The sequence below is a fragment of the Pelophylax lessonae genome (genome assembly GCF_965119305.1).
Source record: "Pelophylax lessonae genome assembly, chromosome: 2".
In the NCBI taxonomy this organism is placed as follows: Eukaryota; Metazoa; Chordata; class Amphibia; order Anura; family Ranidae; genus Pelophylax; species Pelophylax lessonae.
Genome location: NC_138769.1, coordinates 549,771,739 through 549,787,145, shown reverse-complemented (window position 1 = coordinate 549,787,145; position 15,407 = coordinate 549,771,739). Strand labels below are relative to the sequence as shown.

At 43.8% G+C, this 15,407-nt stretch overlaps 1 protein-coding gene across 1 annotated transcript in view; it reads left to right on the top strand.

The window, feature by feature from the left end:
- The first annotated feature begins 2,698 nt into the window (after positions 1-2,698).
- Positions 2,699-15,407, top strand: part of SUCLA2 (succinate-CoA ligase ADP-forming subunit beta) — a 180,994-nt gene continuing 168,285 nt past the window's right edge. Inside the window, exon 1 of the mRNA XM_082244262.1 lies at positions 2,699-2,856. Coding sequence (XP_082100388.1) covers positions 2,782-2,856 — 75 coding nt within the window. The 5' untranslated portion in view covers positions 2,699-2,781. The remainder of the gene's footprint in view (positions 2,857-15,407) is intronic.

Here is a 15,407-nt window from a genome sequence, read left to right as displayed (position 1 = left end):
TATATATATATGTGTGTGTGTGTATATATATATATACAGTGGGTACGAAAAGTATTCAGACCCCCTTAAATTTTTCACTCTTTGTTATATTGCAGCCATTTGCTAAAATCATTTAGGTTCATTCTTCTTCCTCATGAATGTACACATAGCACCCCATACTGACAGAAAAACACAGAATTGTTGACATTGTTGCAGATTTATTAAAAAAAGAAAAACTGAAATATCACATGGTCCTAAGTATTCAGACCCTTTGCTCAGTATTTCGTAGAAGCCCCCTTTTGATCTAATACAGCCAGGAGTCTTTTTGGGAAAGATGCAACAAGTCTTTCACACCTGGATTTGGGGATCCTCTGCCATTCCTCCTTGCAGATCCTCTCCAGTTCTGTCAGGTTGGATGGTAAACGTTGGTGGACAGCCATTTTTAGGTCTCTCCAGAGATGCTCAATTGGGTTTAAAGAGGAAGTAAACCCTCCTCTACAACTTGTACCTATAGGCAAGCCTATGATAAGGCTTACCTATAGGTACTGTAAATATCTCCTAAACATGTACCGTTTAGGAGATATTTACCTTACATGTCGCCAGTGACGTCACTGGCGCATGCGCTCTGAAGGAACGGCCGATCGTGCCGTTCCTTCAGAGCCCCGTGCCGTGACTGTCGGCTCCCGCGCGCGTGCGCGGGAGTGACGTCACCGCGGCTCCGGCCAATCAGATGGCCGGATGCCGCGATCCCGGAAGACGGGCGACTAGACATGTCGCCCGTCATAGAGGTGAGTGAGCGGCACGGCGGTGGGTCGTTCTGAGGTAAGTATTGCATAATGAGCTAATATGCGATGCATACTAGCTCATTATGTCTTTCTTTTGCAGGGTGTAAAAAAAAAAAAAAAATTTATACGAGTTTACAACCTCTTTAAGTCAGGGCTCTGGCTGGGCTCCCATCTCCTGACTGCATCTCTGGAGCTCAGCCACAGTGATCTTTGGGTTCTTCTTTACCTCTCTCACCAAGGCTCTTGTCCCCCGATAGCTCAGTTTGGCCGGACGGCCAGCTCTAGGAAGGGTTCTGGTCGTCCCAAACGTCTTCCATTTGAGGATTAATGAGGCCACTGTGCTCTTAGGAACCTTAAGTGCAGCAGAAATCTTTTTGTAACCTTGGCCAGATCTGTGCCTTGCCACAATTCTGTCTCTGAGCTCTTCAGGCAGTTCCTTTGACCTCATGATTCTCATTTGCTCTGACATGCATTGTGATCTTGAAGGTCTTATATAGACAGGTGTGTGGCTTTCCTAATCAAGTCCAATCAGTATAATCAAACACAGCTGGACTCAAATGAAGGTGAAGAACCATCTCAAGGATGATCAGAAGAAATGGAAAGCACCTGAGTTAAATATATGAGTGTCACAGCAAAGGGTCTGAATACTTAGGACCATGTGATATTTCAGTTTTTCTTTTTTAATAAATCTGCAACAATGTCAACAATTCTGTGTTTTTCCATCAATATGGGGTGCTATGTGTACATTCATGAGGAAGAAGAATGAACTTAAATGATTTTAGAAAATGGCTACAATATAACAAAGAGTGAAAAATTTAAGGGGGTCTGAATACTTTTCGTACCCACTGTACACGGTCACCCTGGCATGGCAGAGTCAGGTCACCCTAAACTCTTGTCACCCTGACATGGCAGAGTCAGGTCACCCTAAACTCCGGGCACCCTGACATAGCAGAGTGGGGTCACCCTGACATGGCAGAGTCAGGTCACCCTAAACTCCGGTCACCCTGATATGGCAGAGTGGGGTCACCCTGGCATGGCAGAGTCAGGTCACCCTAAACTCCGGTCACCCTGACATGGCAGAGTGGGGTCATGCAGCTGCCATGTAAGGGTGAACCCACTCTGCCATGTCAGGGTGACCAGAGTTTAGGGTGACCTGACTCTGCCATGCCAGGGTGACCCCACTCTGCCATGCCAGGGTGACCCAACTATGCAGATTTTGGGTTAGGGGTATACATATATATACATGTGTGTGTATATATATATATATATACACACACGTGTGTGTATATATATATATATACACACATATATATATATATAGTGTGTGTGTATATATATATATACACATATATATATATTCATTCAACTGAAAATGGCTGCAAAACATATTTCTGTTGCATTGTGGGTATTTGGGAGGGTCTCCAGAAGTGTTCTGCAAAAAACGCCTCTGAACGCAAATGCTGCTAAACGCGTCCAAACGCGGCATGCAAACGCGACAAAACGGGCGTTTTTAAACGTCGTTCTATAGCTGTCAAGTTCCAGCGTTCAAAGGACTTTTTCAAACGTCCGTGTACATGAAGCCTTAATCAGAGACAGAACCTGTGTAATTAACTTGTGACCTAGTTTAAAGGGATGAGGTGACAACCCTTGTTCTACTCCCTCCTTACTCTATCCAAAAGAACTTTAGCCTTCAGCTAAACTGTAAAAGTAGAAGTGCAGCAATATTTCCCATCTTATGACACGGCCAGGCAGTCTTCCTTTATCTTTATACATCTGCCTGCAGCCTCCTCAGGCCATGTCTGCATTCTATTCCACGCCGTTCGCCGCAGGTCAGAGCCGAGAACTTGTACAGCTACCATAGAGTATGACCTTCTACCCACAGCCTGAGATAGAGCGTCCACTGCGTGTAAACAACCCCCACCGCAGTGGGCGGCCGCTCCGCTCGGACGGCTCTATGGTTGCGGCGGCTGCGCCTGCGTGAAAAGTTGAATGTCGAGGTGTGTCTGACAGAGACAACATGGCGGCCTCCATAATGTACAGCCGGCTGTCAGTGGGGCTGAAGAGTCGGGCTGTGCTGGGCTGTGCTTCACAGGTAATGAGGACAGTGGGGGAGTTGGAAGGAGGTGTGTGTGAGGCTGGGGTGTCTGTGTGGCTGGGGTGTCTGTGTGGCTGGGGTGTCTGTGTGGCTGGGGTGTCTGTGTGGCTGGGGTGTCTGTGTTGCTGGGGTGTCTGTGTTGTCCTCTCTGTAGAATATGAAGCTGGGGCTGATATGCTGGACGGGCTGACTAGAGGGGATGTTGTAGTTGTCAGAGAAGAGCCTCAGCCTATAGAGGAGCCCAGCTCTCCGTACACCCCCATTGTCCTCCCTGCATTCAGGGGCTCAGTATGGCAACGTGACAGCTGCAAACTTGCTGGTTGCCAATAGCAACCAATCAGCGTTTGGGTTTCACGTGGAAGCCTACAGAATTCTGTCCATGGAGCCCCATTGTTCTCTATGTGACCTGCTCATGCCATAAAGCTGCACTGAGGTGGGCTGCTGTAAAAATGCAGCATTAGCAGGCAAGGTCCCGCATATCCCTTACAGTTCCCTGATGTGTCATTGGACCCCTTTCATGCTAATAAAGCACCTGAAAAACCTATTTCCATTAAAATCAATGAATGCTTTCATACTGGGGCAGTGTGCTGGCGGGGTGGTGAAAAAATTCCCACAAGCAGCATCTTTGATGAGCTCCGGCGTGTTCAAGTTGCTATGTGCCCGATCCCGCCAGGAACTCCACTAATCACCGGCAGTGAGACGTTTCGCTATCTGTGCAGCTGCGGATCAGGAAATGTCACTGCCTGGGATTAGCGGAGTGCTGTGTTGGCTTCCTGGCGGGATCGGGCAGGTACAAACTCAAACAAGCCCGAGCTCATCCCTGGTGCTTCAGAAGCGCCCCTCTCCATTTAAATGAATCAAAAGCATACGGAAAGCGCCTCCAAATAGTTCTTTTGAGTCACATGACCTTCAAAAAAAAGCACACCACTAACGCCTCAAAAGCGCCTGGCATTTTTATGGGCAGTTTTTAAGGGCCTCAGTGTGAATGGGCCCTAAAATCAATTAATGCTTTCATACTAGGGCGGTGCAACAAATCCTGCAAGCAGTATTTTTTGAGCATGTTTGGAGCGCTAAAAGAAGCACCCCACTTCATTGTAATGCCTGAAAAGCACCCGTAATTTTATGGGCAGTTATCAAGTGTTTTAGTGTGAAAGCAGCCTTGGAGCTCTCAAAATAGCGCCCCTCTCAATTAAAATGTATGGGAAGTGCCTCACAAGTGTTCTTTTGAGTCACGTGACCTTCAAAAAAAGCGCGCCGATAATGCCTCAAAGGCGCTTGAAAAGTGCCTGCCATTTTATAGGCAGTTTTTTAAGCACCTCAGTGTGAAAGCAGCCTTAATGAGGCCTTAGGCTACGTTCACATGTCGGCGTAGCGATCGCGGGCAGAATCACTGCGATTCTGCCCGCGATCCGGAAATCATTGCAAATCGCGGGACGCCTGTGCGTTGCACGTGATTTGCAATAGCACCCCAAACGCTGTGCGATGTTGCCGCGATTTCCTCCTGCCTAATCACGGTAACATTGAGCAAAAAAAATCGCAGGAGGTATGACTCCCAAAAAAGGTACAAGAGCTTCTTTGGGGCGTCATGCGTCCCATGATTTTTTTGCGCGATGTTACCGAGATTCGGCAGGCGGAAATCGCGGCAATATCGCACAGCGTTTGGGGTGCTATTGCAAATCACGTGCAACGCACAGGCGTCCCGCGATTTGCAATGATTTCCGGATCGCGGGCAGAATCGCAGTGATTCTGCCCGCGATCGCTACACCGACATGTGAACGTAGCCTTAAAGCAGGCTACACTAAACTTAGATTTAAAATGTGTTCCCACAGGTTAGCGTATAGGAAGTCTTGCCTGTAGATACGGTGACTATTTCCCAAACTTTCCCTTTTTCACATCAGTTCTTGCCTTTGATGTTGCCATACATGCGCAGTGATGATGACTCCCATGCGCATGCGTGTAGTGACGTTGGTGTGGCCTGACTATTCAAACGGTCAGAGAACACAAACCCAGACGAAAGACCATGTCAAAATGGGAGTGCTGGCAGTGGTGACAGCACAGCGTTGGAGGCCTCTGTTACAAAGTGGAACTTTAGTCAGAAAAGAGGGAGTAAACTGCCATCTCTGACTTTTACCTATAGGTACTGTACTGTCCATGCAGCCGGTGACATCACTGGCCGATGTGCTCTGAAGGAACGGCCACCTAGATCGTTCCTTCAGAGTCCTGTGCTGTAAATGTCGGCCCCCACACACACACGTGCATAAGTGACGTCGTCATGGCTCCAGCCAGTCACACACATCCAGAGTCCGCAAACCCTGAAGAAAGACCAGTTGAAGATGGGAGCGCCTGCAGCGGTGACAGCGTGGTGCTGGAAGGCTTCATTTTCAGGTATGTTTAACATTATGTGCTAGTTTGCGATGCATACTAGCACATTAAGACATTACCTTTCAGGTTCAAGGGAAAAAAAAATGAAATTCCAGTAATACACTGTCTCACCCTGGTCTGCACATGCTCAGTTGCTCCTTCTTTTTTTTCCTCAGTACTGCTAAATTTGTAGACCCCGATCTGCTGGCAGCCTTAAAGCGGAGTTCCACCCAAAAGTGGAACTTCCGTTTTGGTAGTAATAACCCCCTGACATGCCACATTTGGCATGTCATTTTTTTGGGGGAGGAGCGGGTACCTAGTTCTGACAGGTACCCGCTTCCGCTTGGAGCGCCGCGGCGCCCTGAATGGAAGTTCTCCTCTCCCCCTCCCTCCCTGCAATCTTCTGGGACATGTCAAGGGTCCCAGAAGATTGCCGGCCAATCAAGATGCGCAGCGCAACTCGCGCATGCGCAGTGCGTACCCGGCTGTGAAGCCGCAAACTGTCACAGCCGGATGCCCACAGCAGTGATGCTGGCGCCGCCGAGACCAGAGGGAGAGGATCGAGGCTTCGGGCGGCCGCAATCGCTGGACCGTTGGACAGGTGAGTGAAAAGGCTGGAACTCCGCTTTAAAGCAGAATGAAGCTCTCCTATCCCTTACAGCTAAGGAAGCTGCTTCTGTTTGATTTGCAACTGCCATGGTGCTGCACATGTGATCGGTTATGATACCAGCCATTAGGTGGTTTGACAGTTTGGTTGAGGACACAAGCAAACGTGACAGTTGGCAATCCTGGCATTCAAGGAATGTAACTTTTTTTTTTAAAAAACATTAAGTGCCGGTTCACACTACTGCGGCACGACTTCAGGGGCGACCTGTGAAGTCGCGTTCACCGCGACTTGCACGGACTTCATATAATGAATGTCAATGCAAGTCGCTTTGATGTCGCCCCGAAGTAGTACAGGAACTATTTTCTAAGTCGGATCGACTTGAGTCGCTCCTATTAGAACGGTTCCCGTAGCACTGCATGGACCGCGACTTGTCAGGTTGACCAGTCGCCTGGCAAGTTGCGGTAGTGTGAATGGGCACTTAATCGATAGGTTTAGTTCCACTTTATAATTTACTGCTGTTCAGGGGCTCTGGACTTCAGCAAAATGGCAGCCTCCAGCAAGAAGAAACAGGAGCAATGCTGGAGGCAATTTACAGCACACACTCATTTTGGTGGCATAATTATTGGAGTGGAATGCATGTTTCTTTCATATATATATCTCTAGATATATATATCATTATTTTTTATCAAGTTATGAGTAAAGTTCCGGGTTAAAGTGGAACTAAACCCATGGATTTAGCAGTTTCAAAAAACAGTTCCGTTCTGGACATGCCAGAAATGCTAACTTTCACAAGTCCTTGCAAGCAAACTGTCAAAAGGCTGGTGTCATAACTGATCACATATGCAGCATCATGGCAGGTGCAGATCAAATCAAGGCGAAGATGGTAGCTTCCATGGCTGAAAAGTATAGGAGAATTTAGTTCCACTTTAAAGGTAGGTCTGCCTTTATGTGCTAATATGCGGTGCATACTAGCGCGTTATGGCATAACACTGGGGGGGTGTATATATGTATATGTGTGTGAAATAAATAAATAAATAAATATATATATATATATATATATATAAGTAGGGATTTAGAAAAAAAGTAAACATTGCAATACATTCTATCACATGCACTGCCCCCACTTTACACTCACTAGTACCCAGGCTGGTATGAACTAGTCATTAGAGGTCGCTGTCACACTGGTGATTCTGTTTTGCTAAAGCCTCGTACACACGAATTTCCGCCGACCGGTCGTCCGTCTTTTGTCCAGAGTGGTGTCTGTTGGTTGGAATGTGCTCTAGACTGCACACAAATTTTCCCGTACGACAGAATTCTACTTCAGAAGTGATGTCATGTGTTGGATTGCGTTCTTTGTGTTCTTTCATCTCTGAGCATGCCCAGTCTTTCTCATAAGATTTTTCCCCATCGAAATCTGTACTGACTGCACGAAAATTGGACGTGTTTTGACGGAGGACAAAAATTTTATAGCCTGCACACCAGATTTTTTCGGCCGAAAAGTCGCAGTCGGTTGTCGGAAGCATCATACTAACAAGCCGAAAATCGGGAGATCGGACGTCGGACGAAAATTCCCGGCCGAATTTCGACTGTGTACAAGGCTTAAGATTATTAGTGCTCTGAGTATTGCTCCAGGGATCGGTTTCCAACGGTTTCTGTATGACTATTTTTTCTGGATTCACACTGACATCTCTAATCTGAAATTTTTTTTTTTTTTAATAATATTGGAATGGAAGTTTTTGCAAATGATAATTAGGGGCAGAAGGGGAAGGGTAAAGAAGTAGTGAAGAAAGTATTGTTCTATATTTGTTTGAGATTCATCTGAACAGAATTTTAGAGTCCCTGGTAATCATTTTAGTTACACGATATTACCAAAAATATTTGGGCGCCTGCCTTTACACGCACATGAACTTTAATGGCATTCCAGTCCTAGGCTCCATTCACACCAATGTGTTTTTTCATGCTTTTTGCAGAACTGCATTACATTTTTTTAACATAGGTTCCTATAGAACACACTCACATCAATGCATATTTGTGCCTCTACGTCTTTACAAAGTGTCAGGGGCTTTTTTAAACACAAAACAGTGCTGTTTTTGCTTCAATAGACTTCAGTAGAGAAGATGCAGAAAGGCATGTAGTGTGTTTTTACCACGATTTGTGTTTTTTTAATCTCCCCAACAACAAATTTGCCAAAAAAAAAAAAAAAAAAAAAAAAAAAAAAGCAACATGCATAGGTTTGAATCAAGTGTCTGTAAGGTTCAATATTGAATCGGCCCAACCTTTGCAGCTATAACAGCTTCAACTCTTCTAGGAAGGCTGTCCACAAGGTTTAGGAGTGTGTCTATGGGAATGTTTGACCATTCTTCTAGAAGCGCCTTTGTGAGGTCAGGCACTCCTGTGAATGAGAAGGCCTGGCTCACAATCTCTGCTCGTATTCATCCCAAAGGTGTTCTATCAGGTTGAGGTCAGGACTCTGTGCAGGCCAGTCAAGTTCCTCCACCCTAAACTTGCTCATCCATGTCTTTATGGATCTTGCTTTGTGCACTGATATACAGTCATGTTGGAACCATCCCCAAACTGTTCCCACAAAGTTGAGAGCATGAAATTGTCCAAAATGTCTTGGTATGCTGACAAGTTAAGAGTTCCCTTCAATGGAATTAAGGGGCCAAGCCCAACCTCTGAAAAACAACCTCACACCATAATCCCCCCCCCCCCTCTACCAAATGATTTGGACCAGTGCACAAAGCAAAGAAGTGAGGGTAAATGTTACTGTTAACGGGAGACAGATGTGGGGTGGGGGGGAACCCACCAGGGTTATAGTCCTCCCTTATGACATCTAAAATATGGAGAAAAGAGTTTTGCCTATAAAGGTCTGTGCTCACGATAAGAAAATCGGAAGTAAAATTTCATCCGACGAACGATCTGCTGATTTTCGGATTGTTAGTATAGTGCTTTCGACAGCCGTTTACGGATTTTTGGATGACAAAAACTGGATTTGCAGGCTATAACATTTTTATCGTACATCAACACAACGTCCGATTTTCATCTCATTAGTACAGTTTTCGTCCGAAAAGAATCGTAAGAGCAAGACTAGGCATGCTCAGAAACGAAAGAATGCATACAAAACAATCCAACACATGACATCACTTCTGAAGTAGAATTCTGTCATATGGGAATTTTCGCATGAAAGTAACCTTCACTTTCCATATGAGACTAGTATGCAACAAAAAACTGATGAAAGATCGTTGGATAATCTGATCACAAGGCTTTGGTTTACAAGGCCTTAGTTTACTTTAAGCTTCCCATAGACAACTTCAATGTCAGATGGTTCTTTCTAAATTTGGGCAGGGGGTGACCTTGTTGACACCACTTAGATACACAAAGCTAATTTAAAAATGGAGTGAACTGACTAGGAGATTATTAGCTGAACCGTGACTTCTTCCAATCATGCTGCTTTGCATGGATGAAAGAATTTATTGATTTTCTTTACCTTTTTCAGCCGCAGGGCTCAATAAGTGAATTCTACAGGTGTTTGGCTAGCTTTGGTTTGTAGAAAGTGGAGTTAATTAACTAAAGGAATATAAGCTGTTCATCTAGCAAATGGAATGCTTATTTTGGAAAGTGTATGCATATATTGCACTTAGCTTAGTAAAAAAGTTGAAGTTATATTAACTTGGAACACCCAGTGCAAACCATTAAAAAAAAAAAAAAAAAAAAAAAAAAATCAGGATTTATGGTTACATGTGATTGAATGAATGATTCTCGTAAGCACAGTTCTACCTTAGGGCCCTTTCACACAGCCGTTCAGTTTCTTTTTTCCGCTCTGGTGCTTTTTTTTTTTTTTCACGGAGTGGATGACACTTGTGTCATCCGATCCGTATGTCCGCATATCATCTCATCCATTTGCGGATGATATACGGACATAATGTATGTCTATGGGCATTGCGGATGTCAGCGCTGACATCCGATTTTGCATTCCTTCCGTTTTTTCAACGGAACAAAAATAGGGTTCTGTTCCGTTCCAAAAGACGGAACAGAACTGAAAGGAAGAAAATCGGATGTTAGCAGATGGTCATCCGCTGACATCCGCAATGCCATTGACTTACATTATATCCGTAAATCATCTGCAAAAAAATAGGATGATTTGCGGAACGCCCATGTGAAAGGGCCCTTCGTCAACAAGTAGACTGAACATACACTTTGCTAAATAAACAGTTTCTATGCCTTTAGAGCCTATCCATGTTTTATAATTCCTTCACCCATTCTTTCTTTAAAGGAGAAGTACAGCCAAAGTTAATTTAGCTGTACTTCTGTGGATCACAGGAGTGCAGTACTTTCTGCACTCCTGTGACACGTTTTCAGCAGACAGCGGGCTGAAGCCTGCTGTCAGCTGACGACGCAGAGCCAGCCTAGGCTCGGGCAAGATCGCAACAAGGAAGTCAAAACCCACACTCTCAGCGAGCCATCGAGAGCCTGAGACAGCTGCTACAACCCCCCCCCCCCTCCAAATTAATGTGCTTCAGTGCTCGGGGGAGCGCAGAGCTGCTCAGGAAGCTGTAAGAACCGAGCAATAGGTGGTGTTTGATCACTCGGTTCTCAGTGTTGAAGCCGGTGGGGGACAGATTAATCATCGGACTGAGGTACCAGCTAGGTACGTATAATTGTTTTTTATTTTTTAATCGCATGCTTATCTTTTAATGGGCTATTGCTTCTCACAAAAATCTGCACAGAGTTTGAGGTCAAATTGCAGAAAGCTTAATGCAGGGAATATGCCACTATGACAATGTCTTAAACCCTGTCTGTTTTTTTCTTTTTTTTTCTGCTATCTTGGGCTCTATTGGAGAGAGTTCCCTTCCTTTTTAATTGTCCTCAGAGCTTTCAACTAACATAAATGCAATTGGTTGTGTTTTCATCAGCACATTAAATGAAAGGAAATTTGTACCGTCAGAAGTACAGAGTTTTTAATTGCGGATTCTCTCCCTCTATAAATGTTGTGTCCGACAACTGCTTGTCTGTGCCAGACTTGGATTTGTGGCACAGTGTTCAGGTGGAAGTAAAGTCAAGATAACTTACTGTGCTAAGTGCTGCTTGCCATTAATTGCTCTAGAGCTGTTCTTTTCCTGAGATCTAGCTGCTGTCTTCTAGTAAAGTCATTTTATGCACGTATATTCTTTCACTCATTCTCGGCATTCTGGCCATGTCAAGATGTTCAGAGTGCCCAACCGTGATGATGAGCTCATCTGTTTCTAGCATGGGAGTTTGCTCTTGCAATCCATTGACAACATCACAGGGTTTGGGGAAGTTCTCTTACAGTGGGGTTTGCCTATTACCATGGGGATGAGCTAAGGCCAAAACAACATGGCAACTTTCAAATCCTAAGGCAGCTTGGCTCAGTTCATTCAAGGAGACCGACATAAAAGGAGGAAGTAAACGCTAAAATGCAGGCAAGATGGCGCCATCTTTATCAAGGGAGATGGAGAGAGCAGTCTTTACCTGGAAACAAAGTGAGGAGTCATAAGGTTTTCTGTGGCAAATGACATTTTTAGGAGGTCAACACTGGTAGCCTATATATATATATATATATATATATATATATATATATATAATATATATATATATATATATATATATATACACACACACACACCTTTTTTATTATGGTTCCAAAACTGGTAATTCCTGTGGTTGTCTGCAGTTTTACCTGTAGTTTTTATTTTTATTTTTTTTAATTTGGAGCACAGATGAGCATATCAGCTCATCCTTACACCAGATTACACAAAGCTGTAGTGAGTGGATGTTGTTGTTGACCAACAGTTCACACAATGAACTGGTAAAGTGACCATATGACCACTGGTAGTTTCATAGACAAAAATTTTCGTCAGCTGCATTTTTTTTTTTTAATTTCTCAAAATATGTATTTTATTAAATTTAAAGAGAACATACAATCAACAGTTATAATCACAGCGTTCAATAGTTGTACAGTCTAGAACATTTCCCATAATGCTCAACTACACTGCAGAGTGCAGGAGCATCATGGGAAATGTAGTTTCAAAACATCTGGGGTGCCAAGGTTCACCTTCACTGGTCTAGAAGATGGAATATTTAATAAACATCATCTTAGCAATGAGACAGAGGATATGGAAAGGAGTGAAATATTGCTGGTATTAACGTTACTTAAATCAAAGTGAGATCTAGACGGAGCTGCATTTTTTTTAATTAGGGGAAACTAAACTAATATAAAATTTGAATGTAGTCAGTTGATGAAAACAATGTCAAATCAGTTCCAATTTTCGTCAACAAATGAAAATGTGAGGGAGGGACATTAACGGCTAACCCACCTGAACTAACTGTCTGTTAAAGCCCCCTGACAAGCTGCATTGGCTGAGAGATGCAGGCTCCCTCTGTCTGCCTGACCGTTCTGGAACAATGCCCTGCAAACTACGTGGTGAGTGTTTCCCCTCCCAGCAAGGTAGCAATACTTAGCACTGTATAAAATAGCAGCCTCCCCAGACCGTCCAGTTCTCTGCCCTGTGCACTCCCTCACTCCCATTTACTTCTCCATACCCACTATATGTTTGATTTTTTTTACCCCAGGAGTGTATCATTTAGTTATATAATATAGTTTGCAAATCCTAGAAAAATTTAATAAGTAATGCATTACAACTAAACCGATTAGACTAAAACCATTCAGATGACTAAAATTGTATTTTAGTCAACAGGCTATGACTAAAAGTAAATTGAAATTTGACTTCAAAATGTAACGCTGCTCATGAGAATTGAATACAAATTGCTGTATAGTAAAACGTTGGGGGGAAATTTGCTAATGAATTTGTAGATAATTCCTTCTTCACGTCTCCCATTGCTGCCTGTCGGCTTCTGCACAGCCAGAAGCCCTAGTTATAGACATTCTTCTTGTTGCGTTTGGGAAGAGCTCAGTGACTACTGTCCCCCTATTCAGTGTGTGCACATGTCAGACGTACTGCCTTCATTCATAATCATCGGGGTAGCAGATGAATTCTGGAAATTGCTCACAGCAGAATCATCAATGGATTATGTTGGTAAAAAGAGCATTGCAATACTTACCCCTCTCAGAAAAATGAGGTCGAACCCATATATTATCTATATGTTATTTCAGGGCTTGACAAATTTTCCTGAAATCTAGGAGCCAGCTAAAAAAGTTAGGAGCCAGTTTTTTTATTTTTTTTATTTAAACAAACAACCAAGCTTTATTTTCAAAAAAATAACATACTAAATTTACACATAAAGATGACTAGAACCCCACTCTCCTCTATAGCACAATCGGATGGAAACAGACTGTCTGTTTCCATCCGATGCCATCTGATCCGATCCATGGGATGGATAGAAAATAGAACCACCATCTGTCTGTTTTTGGCAGACAGGATCAGATGGCGGCAGATTACTGCTCCATAGAGGAGACTGAAGGGTCCGATCAGGTCTGCCTGAAAAATTGACAGGCGGACCTGATCAGACAGCCCGTGTGAAAGGGGCCTTCGGCTGTGGCATGGCGATGAGGAAAAAAAAATTATATTATATAATGTATAATTTTTTTTATATAATTGAAAAAAAAAATAGAAAAATAAAATTTTTTATTTTTTTTAAAAAAAATATTATTAATTATAATAACCTCACTCCCTGTCCACTTACCTTTTTAAGCAAAGGTAAGTGGACAGGGAGATGAAGCCTGCAAAAACTTCCCTCTCATCTCCTCTTGGGGAAGGAGATGGACAGGCAGGGGATCAGCCATTAGTTACTGCTTGTCAAACTCCCGCCACCACAAGAGGGCGCCAGTTCCCCGTTCTCTCACTGAAGAAGCCCAAAAAGCCGTGGCCTCAATTTTCGGACGGTGCGGAAGTCCATGCACTCGGTGAGTGGTTGGGGGGGGGGGCGCAAAAGGGACAGGACACCTCTTGCAGTGCACCCCAGGCGCCAGGTCGCTAATTCTAGTCGCCAATGCAACGTTATTTATATATGTGAGGTCTCTTATCTCAAGATTTATTACCCTGCTCCTTCTGCAGCAACAAATTTATCTCCAAGACTGACAAGGACACCACTGTACACAGGTCACCCTTTCTCAAAGCTGACGGGCTCACTGCTAGACACAAGATGCTGACTGGCAAAAGAATGGGAAATCTTAGGTGCCCTCACTGTCAATGTGCGCACATAGTTGCTCTGCCTTACCCCCCCCCCCCCTTCTGAAAGTGTTGTGACAGCACAGGTCTCTGGAAAGCACCTGGTGTCCAGACTGGTGCTGTCAATCAGAGCAAATAGTTAAAACATCACCTACAAGGCAGCGTGGTTGGATAGTGGTGGGGTAGGGGGACATGCTGTTGACCTTGTTAGCTCTGTATCCACAGAACCTGCAAAAGAAGGACAAAATGCAAAATCCGATACAGGATGAGGGAATAGTTTCATATTGAGATTTCTTCTTTAAATCCCTTACCAGTTCTTGTATGGGTTCCATTTTGGGAAAGTCCACATCATTGCTATAACAAGGAATTCTGTAAAAAGTTGAGAGATATAGATATATATAGATATATTATATGGCTCCATGCACACTAGGAGCTAAAAAAACAAACTCTAGAGATACAATGGAAAAAACTGTTCAATATGAGTGTTTTCTTTAGCAGTGTATAGCTGGTTAAGGGCCTCGTCCTTAACAACTGATGACTCGGCTGTCAGTCTCGCCCAATCCCCACTGAAATGTAAACAAAATTATTGCCGGCAGTTATAATTTGAGAAAAAAAAAATATTTTGCTCAACCCCACTCCCCAATTCGTGTCAGATCTGGCTGCATGCTCTGATAAGGGTTTGGTAAGGATTTTGGGGGGACTCCCATACCCTTTTTTAATTTTGGCGTGGGATTTTCCTTAAAATCCATACTGGACCTGAGGTGCCTGGTGGTGTATGGATTGGGCTGACCCAATTCCAAGTCCCCCCCCCAAGTAATTGCAAACAACTTTTATTTACTTTCTGCTGGGTACCCCACTTACAGGACAGCTGATGAATCGCCCGTTTGTTAAGGACACAGCAGCCACTGCTAGGAAAAAAAAAAAAGCTGGAAACCGGCTATTAATCTTTAGACTGAAAAAAAACGTAAAAGCTGCTGCTAGGAGTGTTTTTGTAAGCTGGTGGGCATGGAGCCTCAGGAAGTGTACTGTCCTCTTATTAGCACAGTGATGAAATGTGGGGTGGGATCCTCAATTGTTGGTAATGAAACGAGGGATCTTTCATTACCAAATAGAGCTCAACAGTGAGGGGTGGGGAGCTGAGACCTTGGGACACAGCATTGGCTTTTTCTTTTTATCCTTCATTTTTTTTTTTTTTTTTTACAATCCCCTGAATGCAAAATTGTCCTCTGAGCTGCTTACTATGTGTGTAGACAGAACCCTTTATTATCACTACAATTCCCATGTCCAGCATGCAAAATGTTACCATTACTCTTTGGTCTGAAGGAATACTTCCTAATTATGTAAAGGCATAACGACTGCATGCTTCACCTCCCTGGCTTTGAATGCTATATTTCAGAGCAACATACAAAGCCAGAGCTGTTTAATCAATGAAT